The sequence below is a fragment of the Micropterus salmoides genome, unplaced genomic scaffold (genome assembly GCF_014851395.1).
Source record: "Micropterus salmoides isolate LMB-PRFRI ecotype aquatic unplaced genomic scaffold, ASM1485139v1 Ms_hic_scaffold_15, whole genome shotgun sequence".
NCBI lineage: Eukaryota > Metazoa > Chordata > Actinopteri > Centrarchiformes > Centrarchidae > Micropterus > Micropterus salmoides.
The window spans coordinates 17,656,748-17,678,789 of NW_024040596.1; the positions used below are offsets into that span (position 1 = coordinate 17,656,748).

A 22,042-nucleotide genomic window follows, 5' to 3' on the forward strand; every position below is an offset into this window, starting at 1 on the left:
TTAATTGTCGCCATAAATAATTGCACATACATTTGAATATTTCTATATGAATATTTGCATCATCTGATTACATTTTTTATGTCTGCTGATAAAATGGCCTTAAATCTTAGACATTTAAATGGGAAAACAGTATTTGGGACAACTTAAAATGGAATCTGGAAAAAAATATGAAGTGATTTCATAAGTCCTTACAAGTATTGCTTGAGAAAAGGTGACATCACCTGCTGTGTGTCAGGGGTGTAAATGTGTCACTCCGGAGCCCTGTCTGTTCAATAAGCCACACAGGAAAAACTATATCTCCTTTGTACAGATGGACAGTGACTAGTTTTTACATGGATGCCATTCTTACCTTCGTCTGGCCTTCTATGGTCCATCATGTTTTTCCACAAATGCTTTTAATGTGTTTCCTTATAATGGCATTGATCCAACAGTGTGACATGCTTAGCTGTAGCTGGAGAAGCTGGAGAAGAAAGGCAGTGGCATGAATGTTGCTTTATTTCTTTTTCTGGGTATTTAAGTAGACAGTTGTTTCTTATCCCTAAGAACTTAATTAACTAATATTGCAGAGAAGCATTTAAATCCTCCCCTTTTAGGCAACAATCCACCTTGGAATTGACCAGTATTGCTGCTAGGTTATTAACTAGTATTAGTAATATGACATAGTAATCCCTGCTGTTCCGTTTAAACCTGGAATGAGCTGCGGTTTTGGAGGAAAATGGTTGGATTACAATATAATCCATCCTAAAGGGTGATAGCCAGATTATAAATAGATTTCACAGATGCACACAGCGGTCTGTGCGCTCATACAGAAAACTGTATTTGAAGTTATATTTTAAGTAATTCATCAATTTTCTGATGAATGTGATCAAACAATCCCTGTCACCCTTGTGAGTTGCTGCATTGCAAATCAAGAAATATGCAAGTATTGAGTATAATTTGCTTGCAGTCTTCAGTCAGTCTGTCTACTACACTTAAATTTCATCTTCGTGGATAACGTCTGTTTTTCTGTCTGGTTCCTGTTGTCGATTAAAATCCATGTTTATACCTGTGCGTACACCAGAAGGTGGATGGAAGAAACTGATGTACAGTAAATTTATTATTTATTTATATATATATATGTGTGTGTGTGTGTGTGTGTGTGTGTGTGTGTGTGTGTGTGTGTATATATATATATGTATATATATATATATATATCCCACTTAGAAATCATGGAGGGGTCTGAAATTGTCATCGTAGGTGCATGTCCACTGTGAGAGACATAATTCAAAAAAAATCCAGAAATCACAATGTATGATTTTTTAACTATTTATTTGTATGATACAGCAGCAAATAAGTATTTGAACACCTGTCTATCAGCTAGAATTCTGACTCTCAAAGACCTGTTAGTCTGCCTTCAAAATGTCCACCTCCACTCCATTTATTTTCCTAAATTAATGCACCTGTTTGAGGTCGTTAACTGCATAAAGACACCTGTCCACCCCATACAATCAGTAAGAATCCAACTACTAACATGGCCAAGACCAAAGAGCTGTCCAAAGACACTAGAGACAAAATTGTACACCTCCACAAGGCTGGAAAGGGCTACGGGGAAATTGCCAAGCAGCTTGGTGAAAAAAGGTCCACTGTTGGAGCAATCATTAGAAAATGGAAGAAGCTAAACATGACTGTCAATCTCCCTCGGACTGGGGCTCCATGCAAGATCTCACCTCGTGGGGTCTCAATGATCCTAAGAAAGGTGAGAAATCAGCCCAGAACTACATGGGAGGAGCTGGTCAATGACCTGAAAAGAGCTGGGACCACCATTTCCAAGGTTACCGTTGGTAATACACTAAGACGTCATGGTTTGAAATCATGCATGGCACGGAAGGTTCCCCTGCTTAAACCAGAACATGTCAAGGCCCGTCTTCAGTTTGCCAATGACACATTTGGATGATCCAGAGGAGTCATGGGAGAAGAATGATGAGTACCATCCCAAGAACACCATCCCTACTGTGAAGCATGGGGGCGGTAGCATCATGCTTTGGGGGTGTTTTTCTGCACATGGGACAGGGTGACTGCACTGTATTAAGGAGAGGATGACCGGAGACATGTATTGCGAGATTTTGGGGAACAACCTCCTTCCCTCAGAGCATTGAAGATGGGTCGAGGCCGGGTCTTCCAACATGACAATGACTCGAAGCAAACAGCCAGGATAACCAAGGAGTGGCTCTGTAAGAAGCATATCAAGGTTCTGGCGTGGCCTAGCCAGTCTCCAGACCTAAACCCAGTAGAGAATCTTTGGAGGGAGCTCAAACTCCGTGTTTCTCAGCGACCCAGAAACCTGACTGATCTAGAGAAGTGTGGAGGAGTGGGCCAAAATCCCTCCTGCGGTGTGTGCAAACCTGGTGAAAAACTACAGGAAACGTTTGACCTCTGTAATTGCAAACAAAGGCTACTGTACCAAATATTAACATTGATTTTCTCAGGTGTTCAAATACTTATTTGCAGCTGTATCATACAAATAAATAGTTAAAAAATCATACATTGTGATTTCTGGATTTTTTTTTTTAGATTATGTCTCTCACAGTGGACATGCAGATGACAATTTCAGACCCCTCCATGATTTCTAAGTGGGAGAACTTGCAAAATAGCAGTGTGTTCAAATACTTATTTTCTCACTGTATATATATATATATGTGTGTGTGTGTGTGTGTGTGTGTGTGTATATATATATATACACACATACATACCACACACTGCGTAAGAACAAGAAGGGAAGCAGCACTGAATCAATCTTCTAATCTTACGTAACAACCAGGTGGGACAACAGCTGGTGCAAAATTATCAGCACATCACACCCAAAACTTTGGCAATGTTTATAGAAAACCATCATGACATCAGTACCATACAGCAGCAAAGGGCCAATCTGTCTCAAGCACACAGGCATTTGATAAAATACATAGCACACTTGAGCAGTTAAACAAGACACACCTTTAAACCAGGCTACCACTTCAGTTGCATTTGGTCATAACAGTTTTTAAGTCTGAAAACAGTCATTATGGTGGTGTAATTATTCATTGCATTACCTTAGAATGTGCCTTACCTTTTCCATTTCCAATTAGTTAACACATAGTAAATATAGAAAATAATATATCACATAAAGAACTACCTAAAAAAACAAAACACTTGAGTGTTTTGTCAGTAGCATAATTAAAAAAAATAACTGCTTGGCAATAAAAGCCAATGTAGTGACAAAAAACACAGGCTGTCCCCTCAGTATGACAACCACAGCACTGTGTGTATTGCAGCGTATTTTGAACAATAAACAGTCATTATAAAATGTACTGTGTATTTAAAAGAGAGCTCTGTAGACAGATAGTAGTGTTCTTCCCTTAAAGTCAACAAACTAAATGTAAATGCTTCTCAAAAATTGCCACAAGACAATACAAATACTTTGACCATGCATCAATAGAGGAGAGGGGTTTAGGTATAGCTAGGAGGCCAGAAAGATAAAATAATTTAGTCAATAGAAAGGCACTGGATTAACCTGAATGTATGTGTGAGAGAGGGAGAGAGTTTCTCATTAACAAGAGATTGTAATCACGTAGTCCAGTGGTCCATTGAGACTTAAAGGATTGATGTTTCTGGTAAATGCACTACATATGCTTGCTCAGTGAGCTTTTACTGTGTGTGTGTGTGCATGTGTGTATGCAGGTGCATGTGTACAGCCAGTACACAGGGTCTTTTTTTGCATCGCAACATTAAGCAACCCATAATACATGCAAATAGTATTCAAAATTTTTAATTTGTCTGGTAAAATCAATAAATATTTATTTGTGTAAATATATCACATATGATGAATAATTAATGCAAAGGGATCTCCTTTCATGTATAGTGCATCACCCCCAAACTTTCCAAGTGCCTTTGGCTTTGCCGTAATTGGGAACACTCCCTGCATCAGACGTGCCGCATTATTAAACAGATGCACGTGCTAAAGGGTTGTGCTAACAGACTTAGTATTGATCGACACCTGATCGGGTGATGATGGCAGAATGACACCTGTATAAAAGAGAGACAGGGTGGCCAAATACAGCATTTGCTACAGTACGAGCAACCATTTATAACATTTATTCTGATACTATACAAACATGCACAGCTGTATATCTAGATAATGGAGTAAACACACTAAGAATTGGGTGTTATTCTTTAAAGATAAACAGTCCCCTCCAAAAGTATTGGAACGGTGAGGCAAATTCCTTTATTTTGTTGTTCACTGAAGACATTTGGGTTTAACATCAAAAGATGAGTATGAGACAAGAGTTCAGAATTTCAGCTTTCATTTCCTGGTATTCACATTTAGATGTGTTAAACAACTCAGGACATACCAGCCTTTGTTTGAATCCACGCATTTTTCAAATGAGCAAAACTATTGGAACATGTGGCTGACAGATGTTTCTTGTTGCCCAGAAGTTGCCTTTTAGGTTGATTGTCCAAACATTAAATAGTTCTGCATGACTGGTCTAAGTTTTCATCCTTGGTTTAAACCTATAAAGACTGCATTTCCTGTTAAAGAGAGCCATTGGACAAACATTGGGCATAGCAAGCACAACAATTTGGGTTGTCCTGAAAAAGAGAGAAACTACTGGTGTACTGAGCAGCAGACGTTAAACAGGTCGGCCAAGGAAAACAACAGTAGTTGATGACAGAAATATCGTGAGAGCTGTGAAGAAAACCCCCAAAACATCAGTAAGTGACATCACCAACGACCTCCACAGTGCAGGGGTGAAGGTATCACAATCCTCTGTTGGAAGAAGACTCAGAGAGCAGAAATATAGAGGCCACACCACAAGATGCAAACCACTCATCAGCAGGAAGAATCAGAAGGCCAGATTGAAATTTGCAAAGAACTACAGAGATGAGACGCAAAGGTTCTGGACCACAATCTTGTGGACTGATGAGACCAAGATTAATCTCTACCAAAGTGATGGAAAGGCCAAAGTGTGGAGAAAGAAAGGAACTGCTTATGATCCGAACCATACAAGCCCATCTGTGAAGCATGGTGGAGGTGATGTCATGGCTTGGGTGTGCATGGCTGCTTCTGGAACAGGCTCATTAATATTTATTGATGATGTAACTGATGATGGTAGCAGCAGAATGAATTCAGAAGTGTACAGAAACATTTTGTCTGCCAATTTATGGAGAAATGCATTGAAACTAATCGAGAGGAAGTTTATCATGCAGCAGGGCAATGACCCAAAGCACACTGCCAACAAAACAAAGGACTTCAACAGGGGAAAAAGTCTTAGACTGGCCAAGTCAATCACCTGACCTTAACCCAATAGAGCATGCAGGTTTGAGTTATTGCAAGCAAGGGTTATGCCACAAAATATGAAATGTTATTTACTTTAAGATTATTTGTTCCATTACTTCTGCTCACCTAAGAATGCTGTGGTCTAATACAAAGGGTGATAAGTTGTTTAACACATGTAGATGTGAATACCAGGAAATAAAAGCTGAAATTCTGAACTCTTGACTCATACTCATCTTTTGATCTTAAACCCAAATGTCTTCAGTGAACAACAAAAATAAAGAAATGTGCCTTACCGTTCTAATACTTTTGGAGGGGAGTGTGTGTGTGTGTGTGTGTGTGTGTGTGTGTGTATATATATATATATAAAATCTCTTTAACTATGTCTTTACCTGTATTCTCTGTACCTCCTATGCTTAGGTGCTACCTATTTGTAGAAGTAAAGAGGTAGAAATTATTAAGATGCATCTCCAACCCATTATCCTGTTGCTCATACACCAGAGGTAAGTTGACTTGCCTTCTAGCAGGATGTCACATTGAGACCTTGTGTTACCTTTTGTCCCAGTGCTCCAGCACATCAACTGATACAGCATGTTACACATAGCTATAGGCAAAGATAGCAAGATTTGCGCAGGAGCCATTAATTCTTCACGACATTCGGATGGAAAAGCATGACATTTTCTTGTCAGATCTACTGCTGTGAGGTCTGAGTGTCATGGGTAAAGTGCTAATGGGGTAGTCATTGTGTTATCCTTGACCAAAAATACTACACTACCCGGCTAGCTAGGGCAGCAAAGATGTGAATGCGTGTGTTATCTGTGTGTGCGCATGTAATCCATGAGTGGTCTGTATAGTGCAATCTTTGCAAACATTCGGACTCAGGCATATGCATGTACGCACACATACACAAACCTGGCATCTTGTTTCTCTCAGGTAGATGTTGGAGTAGTTGTTCTGCCGGTGTTTCGCAGAAGATGCGGAAAGTTGCTTCTGTGACCTGATTTCCTGTGACAGGAATTACTCGAGCATGTACAGTCTGACACACATATGCACACCTCCGTCTCCAAGTCTCCGTCTTTTTCTTTTTCTCTTTCAAGCTTGCTCTGCTGCTTCTCTCCGTTCAATACCCTCGCCAAAATTAACCTCACCTGCTTAACTCACATTCTTTTATATTTATGTTCTTTTATCTTTCCCCATGCCCATTTTTGACAGCAAAGTGAGACAACAAAAGCTCCCACAGAAAATGCAGTATACTGTATAACTTGCAGATGTGTGAGCAGTGTGGCAAAAATTTCTAAAATGTGTGTCACAATCCTACTTTAGTCGCACACTGCACGCCCCGTTAGGCTGTTTTACGCATGTCCATATTGTTTGCGTGTCTGCAGTCTTTTTTTGCTACCTCACTTTATCTTTTTCTCTTTCTATTGAGTCTGCTGTTTCTGTTCCATCTTTCTCTCTCTCATTCCCACCATCCACGTGTAAATCCTCTATTTAATGCAAAGCTTAGGTATTCATGTATGCAAATCAGCCTTAAAGCACAAACTCACAGAGACTGCTCTACAGACCCACTGACACTGCAAGCGCATGTGGCGCTTATCACTTAACACAGTGTGTGTGTTTGTTGGTGCATGATAAACGCAAGATAGAGTGTGTGTTAATGCACTGTTCTCAAGCCTTATCATTCTAGTGAATTACACTTATCTATTAGTTAATTTGTGGCAAGTTTAAGACCATTGATGAGCACTTGTGTCACCGCACCAAAAGCCGCACTGCAGCAGCTTTTCTTTCTTTCTCTCCCTCCCTCCCTCTCTCTCTTTAGCTGTCCTCCTATCCAATTTAATGCCCCCCCCTCTTGTCTCATTCCATCTCTTGCTTATTTTTCTTTCTCTGTCTCCCCCTGCTGTATCTCCTTTTTCCAGTCCAAATTTTATCCTTCTGTTTTCTCCAATGACCTGCCTTGCTCTCTCTCTCTTTATCTTTCTGTCTCCCTGTATAGGGAGGCATAATTAATCCTCCCCTCCTCCTTTTCTTCTTTTGGCTGTGAAAGCAGAGGATAGTCCAAAGTGGTGTGCATCCTTATGAGTCACTGTATATGTGCGTGTGAGAATAAGGAGACTGGGAGGGGGGTGTGTATGGAGGTGAAGAGCATTGCGTCATTGGGGGTGTGTTGAGCGGGAGGTGGGTTGAGCCGGCTGTCAGTCAGTGACGCCAATGGAGCACGTGCGTCGGTCATGGCTGGGAAGACGCTGTGCGGCGGTTATCTGGCTGTTGGCGAGGAGAGCTAGACACCGCCGCAGCTCCCCTTGATTGAGGGAGTGAGAGTGCGTGTGTGTGTGTGTGTGTGTGTGTGTGCGCGCGTGTGTGTATGTATGTGAATCTGGATCTATGCACATGTAGATGCTGCATGGGCTGCAACCGGAGCTGGTGGTGAATAATGCAGATAGGGGAACGGAGTTTGGATAGCACGCAGGGAGCCAGATTAATAATGCATCCTGCCGGGTTACAAGCCCTGCATTAGTTAGTTTTGCTGGAACCTGTAGCTGCTTACTGTCTGCCTGACTTAGTTACTCCTCGCCTACCTTTTTACCTGACAGGCGGACTGCCTGACATACTCAGAAAATGTCTCACTACCATTTCATCAAATGCTGTAAGTAGCCATTTAGCATCTCTTTATCTATGCATGCAAGTGTGTGTGCAATGGTAGTTGTGTATGCCTCAGCCATGGGTGTGTGCCTGTTGTATTAGCACTTACTATTTATGCAGGGTGTCATATACTGTATGAGTTTACCTGCTTAGGAATTCTGGTCACCAGCTGCTGACACAGCAGCACAATCTAAACTTCAAATGTGTGTGTGTGTGTGTGTGTGTGTGTGCAGTAAGTGGGTGCGTGAGCTTGCTGCAGAGAGCTGCTGCAGATGTGTGAAGTTGACCGGTGAATGCGGCAGGTAGCGGGAGAGGGAAGGAAAGATGAGACAGAGCCACAAAGATGCAGATCCCATGAGCGTCTGGCATATTCATAACACAGTGACAGACTGACTGAGAGAGAGATTAATTTCAGAGGGAGGACAGATGGAGAGAAATGGAAGGTGATTCAGAGGAGAGAGGGAGGGAAGGGCAGGATTGGGAAATCGAAAGGATGTGAGGATGAGATGAGTGGCATATAAAGAATGCAGCCAAGTGGTGCAAAGAATGATGAGCAGACTCAGGAAGGAATGAGTGAGAGTGATGCTGATATTTGAGAGGTAATGGCAGGGAAGGAAGGACAGAGGGAGAATAAAGGTCAGCAAATATCATAGAGGTGATCCAGGCTGTCATTCAAGTCTCCTTTTGATTCTGAGAGCCCTACCTGTCTAACCTCCAAATCTGTCCGATATACATCTATATTTTATATATGCACATTGATGGTTCAGTTTGCAGGCTGTGTGTATGTGCATGTGTTTGTGTGCTATTTGTAATTTACAAGCTCCCGCAGTGCTGTCACTGTTATTAGTCTGAGCCTGCCTGGGATGTTCCACATTCAATCAATAACTGATGGCCTGGAGATGGGATGGCAGGAGAAGAAAGCTACGGCTTTCTGTCCGTGTCTCCACTGACTTCATTCAGCCCTGTTTCCCATTAGACTCAGTCCTGCTGTTTTTCCCCACTCTCATTCCCATTCCATTTATCTGTTCAGGGCCATTAATCACACGGTGGCAAACGCAGGGTTATTCTTGTATAACTGTTCAGAACCAAAATTATGTCATAGTTTTCCATCCAGCTACTGAGGGAATTTTGTGCAAACACTTGAAAGTAATTTGTGAAAACAGCTAGGTTGATGCAAATGTATATACTGTTATTCATTGGAAAAATTGAAATTCAAGTATTTATTGATTGAGGACAAATTTTTATTGATCTTTGTTGTCACTGCTGGCCATATTTGATGTTTCTGTCTTAAAATGGAAGACAAAGAAATTCTCCTGGGAATTTTCTAATATGCGAACAAATAATGTTATATTTACAACACGTTCACCCACATTACATACGGCAATACCAGGTTGCTGTATACATACACAACAACATGTTACGATGATAAGTAATGAGGGGCTGATTTTAGAGGCCCAACATTTAGAGCCATGTATGAACTGCTGTACAGTTAAAATTAACCTTTTAACACACTGAATGTACATTTGAACAACATATAGTCCAGCTGCTCGACTTGGACTGCCGCTGACCTGCCACGCAGTCGCACATTCTCTTCAGCGTTCTAGTAAAGCAGCGTCACTTGGATTAGTAATATTATTACTGTTTTTGAAATAGTAATCCGTAACACTACTAGTTACTTGGAAAAGTAATATTACAGTGAGTTACTGCCCACCACAGTTAGTTGCAGCCCTAGTTCTTTACCTTTTACCCACTACCACACACCTGCTGTGCCTTGTTCTCACAAATAATCACCTTAGCGATTAGATTTGATTAGCGTTAGACTGACATAATAGCCTGGGTTAGTCGTCTGGGCTGTGCGTGTGTGTGCGTGCACGTACATGTAGCCTACTGCTCCAGGGGTGGTGACGTTTGATGTATTTTTTTTAAGCCCTGCAGTGAGCTATATGTCAGCATACAATAAATCAGGGCAATTTAAAGCAGTGCACCCATTCTTATAGGTGTCTACTATGGACACAGACTGAACACACACAAAAACCACTACTACAACTCACATATCAAAATGGGCCGAGTAGAAGAGAAGGTGTGGGTAAGATGTATGTGAGAGTAGGAAAAAAAGGAGGCAATAACGGGACTGAAGAGAGATGGAGTGGCATGATATTGAAAAAGGCAATAGGTTGAGTGTGTGTTTGTGTTTTTATGTGTGCGTCTGCTAAACCTGCAGCCAAGGTCTTGAAACTATACAGTTGACACCTGGCATGAACACTATGATAATGACCCCCCCTTGTCTGGAACCTGAACACAAAAGAACCTTTTTACACGTCTAACCAGAGCAGATGGCACTGGTGTATTGTGCTGGAGGTGTATGTGTGGCTAAACCGTGGTGGAGGGGGCAGGTGTTTGAATGAATGTGTAGATGTAGATCAAACAGAACAAAGAACACAGAGGCTCAGTGGCTCCATTTGCCTGCTTGTATTACTTTGTCTCTTCCTGATAAAGATCTAGTCCAAACCAAACACAGCTTGGCTCCCACAGATGAGAAACAGCAGTTTACTGTATAAAGTAGACACAAAGTAGCAGCAGACCAGTCATGTCCTTTGGAGAATTGTCGAAGGCTGTTATATATTTCATATTGTGTTGCTTTTCTCTCCTGATTACTAGTAGATTAGTAGACTAGGTTCTTAGATGTATCACGTTGCAGACGTGGAAGATTCTCAATCGATTAACAAATGTCAAAAATTTATTATCTAATGTTAATTGAACCTTCGATAAGCCCCACCCCCCTTAGTTACTGTTGCTGTCTGACAGACTGTTGGCGCTAACCACTGTCTATTACTGCACTCCCTGGAGAAATATTGTCAAATTTGTTGGAAAAGAAACAGAAATAAGCAGACAATTTTGCAGTTGCATTATACATTTGAAGGTTGTATTCAGGCAGTCAAACAGACTCAAACGGACGTTAAAAAAAATAAAGATAGAAACGAAAGCCTATTGATCACCCAGTACAAGTAAACCACTGCATCCCCCAACGATTGAGACAAAAGACAACGATATGAACGATCAACACTGTTCTTGTAAAGCTGAGTAGGCCTCTATTCATTATTACAATCATTAAAAAGCAGAACAGTAGGGCTTTATTATGTTACATTCAGTAGGAAGTTAGCTAGCGTTAGCTAACTAACATTACATTAGGAACAATCCACAGCCGACATTTTTCGGGATTTATTTTAGGTTTTGGAAAGAGAATAAATCGTACTTCTCCTTTCAACCTCTTTGGGTAGCGACAGTAACTATTACAATTTCCCCAGGAAGAGTGTTTGACCATATCTTGAAAAAATACAGCCAAAAAAAGCTAGAAAATGACTCTTTCTGCATTAGAGTCAATGGTGCACATCCATGAAAGTGTCGGACTTCAGTTAGAGCGAATCCTATACTGCGCTGTGATTGGCCATCTGTGTTTTCGGGGCGTGGCTTAGCGCAGGGTCAATTGATAATGTAATGTTCACGGAACACAAAAAGCAAAACTCTAGGAAGTGCGTAAGTGCAGCGCCAGGACAGTCTGTGGTGTGCACATAACAGATAACAGTGTTCCCCCTGTATTTGACGCATTGCGCCACTGCTGAATGAATGACCACTGCTACTAAAATTTCACACACTTATAAATATGAATACACAGCTACAAAGTTTCACTCACACACTGTGCGAGCACGTTAACACGTTTATACCGTACACTCACCGCTGGGCTGGCTCACTGTGTCTCCTGTGTGTGCGTGTAGCGAGTGAGTGGGCGAGCGAATGAGAGAGAGAGAGCTTCAGAAAGTGACTGTGAAAGTTAGTGGAGGAAATTATTAAAGTTAATAGCAATTTTTACCTTTGCTTTACCTCTATCCTTGATTTCCGATGTCCTTGTCTTTGCCATACACAGGTAGGAGTGAAGTTTTACGCAGACACACAAGATTTTCCAGTCATTATTGCAGTTGAGGTTTGTTGTTTTTTGCAGTAGTAAATAGTACAAATGGATGAACATACCGGTTGGTTTCTCATTCTTTTGTTTCCAGTTGTGTGTAGTCTATGGTCTGGTGAGAACTGTGTCTGCTTCCCCTACCTGTGCCTGCCTCTTCCTGTCACCTATGCCCCCTTACATACAGCCATGTGCATCTAATCACTGCCACCTGTGGCCTGTACTACGAAGGGAGTTCAACCTACTCAGAGTTAACTCGGGGTTATCAGGCTAACTCAGGGTTGACAAACTCTGACCGCCTACACTGGAGTTCAGCGGTACTACGAAGGTGGATAAGATGTTGGTTAGTTGAGTCTGTGTTAACCCGGTGTTAAGGAAATACTCCTGAGTTTAGCCCACAATCACTACCATGCACCTTAGAGACTTTGCCTTGGATTGGGCGTATTCAGAAGAAAACAGAGTGATTTTTGATTTATTTTTATTTTTTTGAGACATTAATTTCAGGGAATTTCTGATTTTTCTTCTTGTAAATTTCACACTTTCATCTAGGATTTTTTTTTCTCGGTTATTAACCCCGACCCAAGGCTCCCTATTTTTTGGACACGTAAAATAATCTATCTAAATATGTGAAAACACTGAGGAGAATTCAATTATAGACTACAGATGAGCTACATCTAAGAAACTATCCCGTTAATTAATTAAGATACCTCTCTAATATCACAGAGGCTGCAGGGCTCGCTGTCTGAACATAATATTGTTGTGTTCAGAACTTCATTGCAACCGCAGTGGAGCAAATCAGGATGAAATCTAAACATGTTTTATGAAGTGGTGTGTATTAATATCCTACTTCTCATCATAAACACTGAGTACAGATGTGGTGTGTAGTCCACGTGCAGGGTAACCTCAAGTTAACCATGAACAAAACCTGCTCGGAGCAGTTTAGAGATGCAGCGTAAATTGCCATGGCAACAGACCTCGGGTAACACCTATGCACCTTTCGTAGGACGTGTTAACCGGGAAGTTACACTCAACGTCACAAAGTTACTCCTGAAGTTACCTGGATAAGCCACTTACCCCGCTTCATAGTACAGGCCACCAGTGTCCAAAATACTAATCAAAAAAATATCCAAACAAAACAAAATATCATGCCAACAATAAACATAAATGGCTCTGTAGTGGGACAACAGTGTGGATTTGTGCGTTTTATATTAAATAAATTTGAACTGAACTTGAACAGCCTATCAGAACTTCCCTTTAAAGGGGGCAGGAAACCCTAAACTGCCCCCCCCACACATGTAACCGTGGCAACTGTCATTGCTCTGTGTTTCATTACCCCATCAAAGGGATACTCCTTGTCACACCCAGATGTGACAAAATCCAGAGCACCACGAACCGCCCTGAACTTTGTGTAAACAAAGACTGCAGTCTCCAAAGACTCAAAACATTAACTGTTTAATTAAATAATCTTTTAGTTACTTGATTACATTTGCCTTTATTTGAGTAGTTATGTTACCATGTTGTTGCTATCTGTTGTTGATATTATTGCTGAAAAGAATCTAAATAAGTTACTTTTGCAGTGTTTTTATTTTCAGCAAGATTAAGGACACTCCTTCATCTTATGTGTAACCAATGCTTGTTCACAATACTTTCTCACACAATTCCTTTAGAAATGATGATAAAGAAATGTCATACTATACTCTATTAATTGCCGGCTTGAATTTAAGGCTAAATAACCAAATTCCCCAGTTCCTACGGAAAGATTGTTTGGATTAATCTAAGCTTTCCTCATGTAAACTGAGCTTCCCCAAGTGGACGAAATAAGTATTACATACCATCATAGGAAATGCCGTTAATATATAAATGTCACTCATTTATCATGATCAATAATTTGACAGTTGTTTTCCTGTTACCAAATGCTTAACTTAGAACGGTACAACTATTTGACCATTGAGGTTTGATTGTGGAAAATATTTGATTATAATACATGCAAATAGATTTTCTTTTCTTTTATACACATTAAAAGTTTAGGAACCACGCCCCAGACCACAAAAGAGCGACACGCGATGTTGTTCGCTCTCTTCTCCTCGTGCTCTTCTCTTCCGCTCTGCTCTCTGGACGCTTCGGCACGCGCCCGGCGTGCCTCTCCTGGCAACGCCCTAAGAATTCGACCAGCGCAACGAAATCTTTGTTTCACTTGAAGCTACACACGCGAAGTGCCGCGACATCGATTTTTCCCCTTAGTTCCAGCAACTTTACTTGTTTTCTTTTCTTTCTTTCTTTTGTTGTCAGTCCCTTAAGTTACACTGGTCTAATTCAGGAAAGACCAAATTCCCTTTTTAAGCTTTTTCGTCGAGCCAACTTCACCGAGGTCAGACCAAGCCACGTGGTCTCGCCAGCGGCAACGAAGGAAACCTGAAAACAGCCGAATTGCCAGACGGAGGACGGCCAACCCTTGAGGTTTTTCTACAATCAGACACGGAGAACCCCGGAGAATCCCTAGCAAAAAGCCTCTGCTAGCGTGGGACCCGTGCAACAAGCCAAAGCAGGCCGTCGACAAGCAGTAATACCCAACGAAACATTCTGTGGGATTCAGGGATGTCCCATAGTGTTAATATTGTCTTTTTAGCTCCTAAACTCAAAGCTTACTTTCATTAGTTCTCCTCTGCCGTATGAGTCAAATGCTTCCCACAATCGAACCTCCATTCTCATTGTTTAGCCATTGCTTATTTTCCCTGATGTATTTAACCACCTTTTTTTATATTGCTTTAGTTAGTTAATAAATTCACTGTAATCAAATTGTGTGTGTTGCCTATTTCCACGTCCCTGCCAAGAGAATTGACCCTTTAGATATGAGACTGACTGATTGATTTAAGATAATTGAGCGATTATTAACTACCTAGAGGTCCGGAGACTCTAGGATAATAACAACTCCAGTGGTGCCCCTTTTTAAACAAGAGCTTTTTATGGATTAATATATTTTTGAATATTAAAATTCATAATTGGGTATTAATTCTCATAAATTTATTAAAATTCATAGCTAGTTTAGACATGCTACAGCTCCTACAAAAGTTACTTAGTAAGTTATCAGTCTGGCAGTAAATGTACGTGTAGGTCAGTGTGACAGCGTTATTAAAAGAATGTTGTTTCAGCAACTGCTGGAAAAGTGAAGGCGGTTAGCGCTAGTGAACATCTTCCCTGTACAGCATGATTTTTGGCCGCTATCTAAGTTAACATTAGCTAAATTAGTAACGATGTAGTCTTAATTAGTTGTGTGTCATTACTACTAGGGTTGTGTGATATGACAAAAATTCATATCCCGATGTAGGTAATTTTATATCTCAATAATGATATATATCCCGATATAGAAATTTTTTGTGAATGAAATTAAATATCACAAGTTCTTGTTGTAAATTCCAACAGTAACTCATGATATTTAAAGGTGGGGTAACTTTTGGAGAAATCCAATACCATGACAACTACCATGATAATGTGAACAATGCAACAGCATGTAACTACCGTAAGCTTGGTTGTGGGTTAGCAAACTGTAGCTATCTAACTTGCTGCTACAAAGCTAACATGAGAGGACAGACTGCTGTACTCACAGCTCTCCTGCTGCTACAGCTAACATCACAACAACAGCATGTCTTGATGAACGAGAAAGTAAAATCAATGTTCGTGGGGGAGTCATTAAATGTTACCTGATACACAAATCATACCTGAAACTGCTGGAATAGTGTTGTGTGTGTGGTGTTAAACATGTCTTATATAAGCTGTGTTCAATGTACAGAGAGACAGAGTGGTTATCGGGCTGGGTCACTCTCCAAGCTGCTGCAGAGCTTGTAATTGATGCTGAATTCTTTGATGTAATAAACTTTTATAATCAAGAACAGTGTCAAGCGGATTTCTTCTCAACACATCACGCAGCATTATCGTTCGGACACCACATGTGGCTCAGCAGACTTCTCTCAGTATGAGCTCCTCGTTTTAGCTTGCATGGTCTGAGTCCTCCTGTTCAGTAGAATCCAGTTATGAGTAAGTTCCAGTTATGAGTAAGTTCCACATTTGTTTATTCTGAATGCAAATTTCTTTTCCGCAGCGCCAGCATGTGTGGAGAAAGGACCACGGTGAAGTTAGTTCCAAGTTCGATATTAGTTTTATGTTTGATGCTCAGCAGATGTTGGTCAAAAATCCAACGTAAAACTAACTTCATCGCGGTGCAAAGCACCATTCACTCGCGGAAATATTACGGTAAAGTGTGGAATATGCGACACAACAAAATAAACTAGAGAACATAATTGTACGATAGACATTTTTTCAATCGTCAAACAATAGATATTGTCATATCGCACAGCCCTAATTACTACCTACCTACCAGGGTTAGGCAGATCAGGTAGAAGCAAAGACAAAACTGGTGTACAGCTGTGTCCTGTACATATAGGTACGTTATATCCTGATAGTTAAATTATATTTCATTTTTCAAAGGAATCTGAAAACTGGTTGTTAAATAAATGATGGTATTGACTAGGAGGAGCTGAGCCTAGTAAAGTAAATTAGGGATGCAAACTAGTCCTTTTAAGCAATTTAGGAAATGTTTCTTTGGATTTTAATGTGCAAATTAAATTCTTAGTATTTATCTAGAAATCACATAGGTTAAAAAGATGCAGCACGATGCATCGATAATAGTTTTATAATTGCATCGCAGCCCTCTGAATCATAGTCGATTCGTGAGGTGCATAGAGATTCCCATCCCTACTAGTTACTTGAACTGTTCAAAAACTATTACATGTCACTCTGTAGATATGATGAGAGATGAAAAGAGATGATAAAGTAGCAAGAAAGAGACAGACGGTTGTGTGTGGGAAACATGGGGACAACGTCAAAGATGTCCTACTAGCAATACGTTCCTGACTGATGTGTGCGCTGTCACACGAATAGAGAAAGAGAGAGATGAAATAGAGACACTGGGAACCACTGGAGATCAATGGAGAGACAAAGATGCTCCAAGGAGGGCATTCTTAAAACAAAATGGGCACAAAAGAACGAGGGCAACAAAGGAATAGCAAAGTTGAGTTTGATAAAAGAAGGAATGAGATATAAAGACAGCAGGGGCCAAAGAGGGATGATTTGGTGAGTCAGAAAGAAAAACACAACACACGCTTCTTCTGCAAAAATCTCCTCTTCATATTTTCCTTGTCCTCTGGGGTGGCTGCGGCCTGAATTTGTCAAATTATCAATGCTATCAATGCCAGATTGATGCACATACTTTTACTTAAAACCCACCATATGTAATATGTTTGTTTGGTGTGTCTGTGTGTGTTTCCTTTGGTTTTTACCTGAGCACACTCAGTGAATCTCATTCTGAGCCCACCTACTGCCCAAGCATTGAACATCCTAATCATCCAAGCAGCCCTTAATAGGTTTAGAAGCTGCCTTGTGATGCGATCTGTTTGGCTAAGTTCCACTGAGAGGCAGAGAGATTATGCGGAGTCAGGCAAAACACTACTCACTGGGACGGGAGAGACAACACACACAAAATGCTGGGATACTTCTCTTAATTCACCCCACGGCTAAACACACACTAGACGCAGCAAATATCCTTTAGAGTAAATATGCTAAATGTCTGGTCCTCGTTTCAGCATCAAACTGTATCAAAGTAAATACTATGGACTGCAGTGTTTTCACTGATTCACCAGATTGTCTTCCTCACTTTCACCATGGACATCGATCAAAGCCTGAATGAAAACAAATATGCATAAATGAATCCCATTTGCATTTCATTTTGTACATCTGTATAATTTCTGACACTAAACATCATTATCATTGTCTTGTGCTCTCTCTCTCTGTCTCTCTTTCTCTCTGTCTCTCTTTCTCACCAGGTTGTTTCCAGCTATGTAATGTCTTTCGTCAGAACATGGAGATAGACCAGTGTCTGCTGGAGTCTCTCCCCATTGGCCAGCGCCAGCGGCTGGTCAGGAGGATGCGCTGTGACCAAATAAGGGCGTACTACGAGAGGGAAAAGAGCTTTCAGCGCCAGCAAGGTGACAGCAAGGTTCGAGCCCCGCCCACCCACCGCAAGAAACACCACGTCCGCTTCAGCCTCCCCGACATCGTACAGGATGCCATCATTCGCCATGACGACAAAGAAGGTGTGTATGTGGGTGCACCTAATAGGGTGTATGTCCGTTTATGGTTAAATGAAAAAGTAGTAGTGTGTGTGGATGTGTACAGCAAACATTTGAGGGTAAGGACAGGATACTGGATTTTCAGTGCCTACCTATCACACACTTGCACACACACACAAACATACACACAGGTGGGCCTAAACACTGCTGCTGATTGCAGGTCACACGATTTGTTCTGCTGAAGGCAGTCCACTTGAGTGAGGAGCTTCTATCAACAGAGTGGAGCTTTTATCCTGATACAGACAGCTCTTGAGGATAAAAATACCTTAGCAGAGATGATAATGTCGGTTGCTGAGAGCACACAGTAATTCCACAGAATGGCAGTCGCTTTTTGTTGGACTCCAGGTAAAAGAAGCCCATTCGCTTTTGTTTTATATCACCTGCACTGTTCAGTGGCCTTGTCAAAAGTAACCAGAGAACATATGACACTGCTTCTTGCTTGGTTGCTGTACCTGGGGGACGCGGCAGTGAATATTTTAGGTATTTCGTGACATGAATATGGTTGTCTATGGTTTCCTGTGTGTTTTCACATTTGTAACACAAATACAAAGTAATCTATGAAAATAAACATCAGGATATTCAAATATTAGCTCAGGAACAATGAATACTGGGCATTGTTTCAACCATTCAGCCATTTGTTTCAAACAAATGGGAGCTTGCCAATACAGGGAGTGTACTTCAATGATTGTGTTTTCTATGACATTGAACATAATACTAGTCAAAATACATGCACAGGAGCATTTCAGAAGTAGTTTAAAAGAACATTTTCTAAAACTTTCAAATTAGTTTTATAGAATGAATGATAATTTGATTAATCAAGAAAATAATTGTATGATTAATTTATCATGAAAATGATCATTAGTTGCAGCCCTAGTTATTTACCTTTTACTCACTTCCACACACCTTATGAGCCTTGTACTCAATATGTTACTGCTTTTAGTAAACATCTAGAAAAAATGTCAATGTGGGCCTTTCTGTGTCTGAGTCTAATACACTGACAGACACAAATAAATATTCTATGAGAGCTATTCTGCCCTCAGTTCTAAGCAGGACTGAAGCCTGCTTGGCTCCCAGTAAAGACTAAAGTACTCAGTCTGTTTTCGTGAGATCAGATCGTTGAACCCATAACATTCAAGAGGTCCTCACACTACTCTAAAGGGCATAGATTTTTTGTCCACTCACCGTCTTTCTTTTTGTCAATGCCAGTCTTTTGGCAGTCATTTAACCAGCTGTCCGGGTGTATCTGTGTCACTCCTACAAGCAGTCTTTGCAGGTCACTGTGTTAATCTCTGTTCTCTGGCTGCCAATGAGGTTCAGCTGGTCTGTGGGAGCAGCTGGTGTGCCAATGCAACAGCCAGACTTAAACCAGGGTTCCTTGGCTTGGCATGAATCAGATCTGCTACCCCTCTGCCTAATGCCTACCTACCACCCAGGCGCCACCACAGCACTGAACTGGTACCAGGCTTACATTTGTTTTATTATGGGAAGGCCTCCTGACCTCTTGGTGTTGTGGAAGGCAAGAACTGGACCTAGATTAAACAAATGTCAGACTCACATGCAGCTGTCCTCGCATGATGGAGAGACTTTTGACACTGAGTTAAGGGACTGCCTGGAAGCTTTATGATCCTTTTAAGTTACTCTTTGTTGGCCTGTCTGTTGCAGTGTCTATAACACTTGGTTGTGTGGATCAGCTACATCTTGACAATGGCTCTCGTCTTCTCGAGGATCGAGTGCTGCTACTGTTGCTGCTTGAGTAAGCTCTCTCCCCTTTTGTACAGCGTGATAAGATTTGCCTCAGGCTTGGACTTTACCTAAAGTAATGTGAGAACATTTTTGGATATTTTCCCCTCACTACATAAGTATTTTAAGAGAAGAGGGATTTGGTAAACACACTCATTGCAATGAAAGCCTACGGGATAATCGCGTGGCTATGGGTAAGAAAAAGGGATTTGTGTTTGACTCGTTGACAATGCCAAGATAACCCAGTCTCTTGCCTGGAAAGCAGACTTAAAAATATTAAACAGGATATGTGAGTGCTGATCTCCTCTTAATGATGCAAGTGTTCATCATAACTGAGAATTATTGTTACATCGTAAGAAGCCAACAAAAATAAACCCCTGTTAGCTGATATCTTTAACATTGCCGGTATCTTAAATAAACTGTGCATGTCTCAACTTGATTAGTTTTCCATTTTCAGCACAGTTTCCCCCAGATGATGATGATTCATGAAAAAACTGAGGGAAAGACATTTTGGTGACTCATCATTGTTTTTAAGAACTTGTGAGTGTGGTGAGAAAGAGAAAGATTAGCCAAATAAGACTTGAAGGGAAACGACAAAAGTGTGTGTGTGCGGGGGAAATAGAATGAGAGAGATTGACCCTTGTTATGTCCCAATTGAAGCCTGATTTAGCTGGCTGGCTTGAGAATTTGATTCATAGATTGATGCATAGAGTGCAGAAACTCAGTCTGCTGACAAGACAGCCAGGTAATCAGATATTACACACATATACACACACATACACAGTCACACAAGTATTTCTTATCAGTTGTCTCTTATAGGAAATAAGATGAAGGAGAATGAGATAAAGAGAAGCAGGGTGGAGAAAAGAGGAAACGGTGAACACGGTGGGAAAATGGAACATTGGAAAGCAAAATAAATTGAAAGGCAGCAGGGAAAAAGCTTGAGGTTACACACAACACAACCTTTACAGTTAGATAGGAACATACTATACCTCATCTCCGTTCTCCATTCCTATGTGTCTTATGCAAACATGTTGCATTTTGACATTTGGTGACATTGCTTTTCCCAAACTAATCTCTTAACTTAAAGCAAGACGCAAGTGGAGTGCAGCAGCTGTTGCCCTTATAGCCATGGAACCCTACAATGAATTTTTATTATGTCTTCCCCTTTCAACAGAATAATGATATTAAAGATGACATTTTGGTGTCTGTGGTTTCAACTGAGATGATGATTCCTGGCAAAACACAATGTTACAAATGTTCCGCAGCAATTTAGGTAAATGTACGATGACTTCTATTGGGGAGAAGAGTTTTTTTAAACCTAACCCTAAGTGAGAACGTCACAATTTTCCCCACTGGCACTAAACCCCATTTTTTCTACCCACCCACAAACACTCACTTGTCTTTAATGGGGACACCAAGCTAAGCCAGAAGCAGACATGGTGGGGATTGCACCCAGGTCTCATCATTAATTGGCGAGTGTTTTCTCTCTGTGCCTGTGTTATGTGTCTGTTTGTGTGTATGAGAGCATGTGTGTTTATGCACCAAGAGGTTGAGATATTTGGCCCTTTTATTGAAGTGTAATTACTGTACGTGTGGTACATTTACTGTATATGTGTGTGCATGCACATCTACGTGTGTATCGATCCACGCTGCAGGCACAGCACATGATTCATTCAGTTCTCCATAATAAGACAGTGAAGCAAGAAGAGTTAACAGTAATAGCTGACAGTCTTGAAATGTTGTTTTGGAGTATACATTTAGACACAGTAAAACTGAATCATACCATGGCTAAAATAAGAACACCATGTCCAGTGAAGCATATGCAGTGTTATACAATGTTTTGCCATTTGTGTTGATGCAGCCCCCACCTCCAGGTGGATGTACAAAATAGTCTCACATTGCTTATAGGCTTTCTTGGTCTTCAGTATTGAACTCAGATCAATATTTAAATTAACTCAATGAATAAATTTATAAAAATACATTAATTAGGCAGGGTTGGGCCGATAGACAATGCCATTGTGCACTCAGACACAAGAGGCCCACACCTCAGATAAACACACCGGCTTGCCCCGCCTCTCTGTCTCTCTCCTCCCCCCCACTCAACTTTCCCTATCACACTTCACTTTCTCCATCAGCAGTAAGTTTTATAAAGTTGCCTAAAAGACTAAAAAACGAGTTTTTCCACCCGCAAACCGTTATCACGGCAGCAGGTGAGCTGCTTGTGGGCTT

The 22,042-nt window shown here is 40.9% G+C and overlaps 1 protein-coding gene across 1 annotated transcript in view; it reads left to right on the plus strand.

Annotated features, from left to right (window-relative positions):
• Nucleotides 1-7,499: 7,499 nt before the first annotated feature.
• The window catches only part of myo16 (myosin XVI), a gene marked incomplete at its 3' end in the record, with an annotated part of 120,345 nt that continues 105,802 nt past the window's right edge, over nucleotides 7,500-22,042 (plus strand). Inside the window, 2 exon segments of the mRNA XM_038720727.1 lie at nucleotides 7,500-7,934; nucleotides 17,765-18,034. Of these exon segments, the coding sequence (XP_038576655.1) occupies nucleotides 7,907-7,934; nucleotides 17,765-18,034 (298 nt within the window).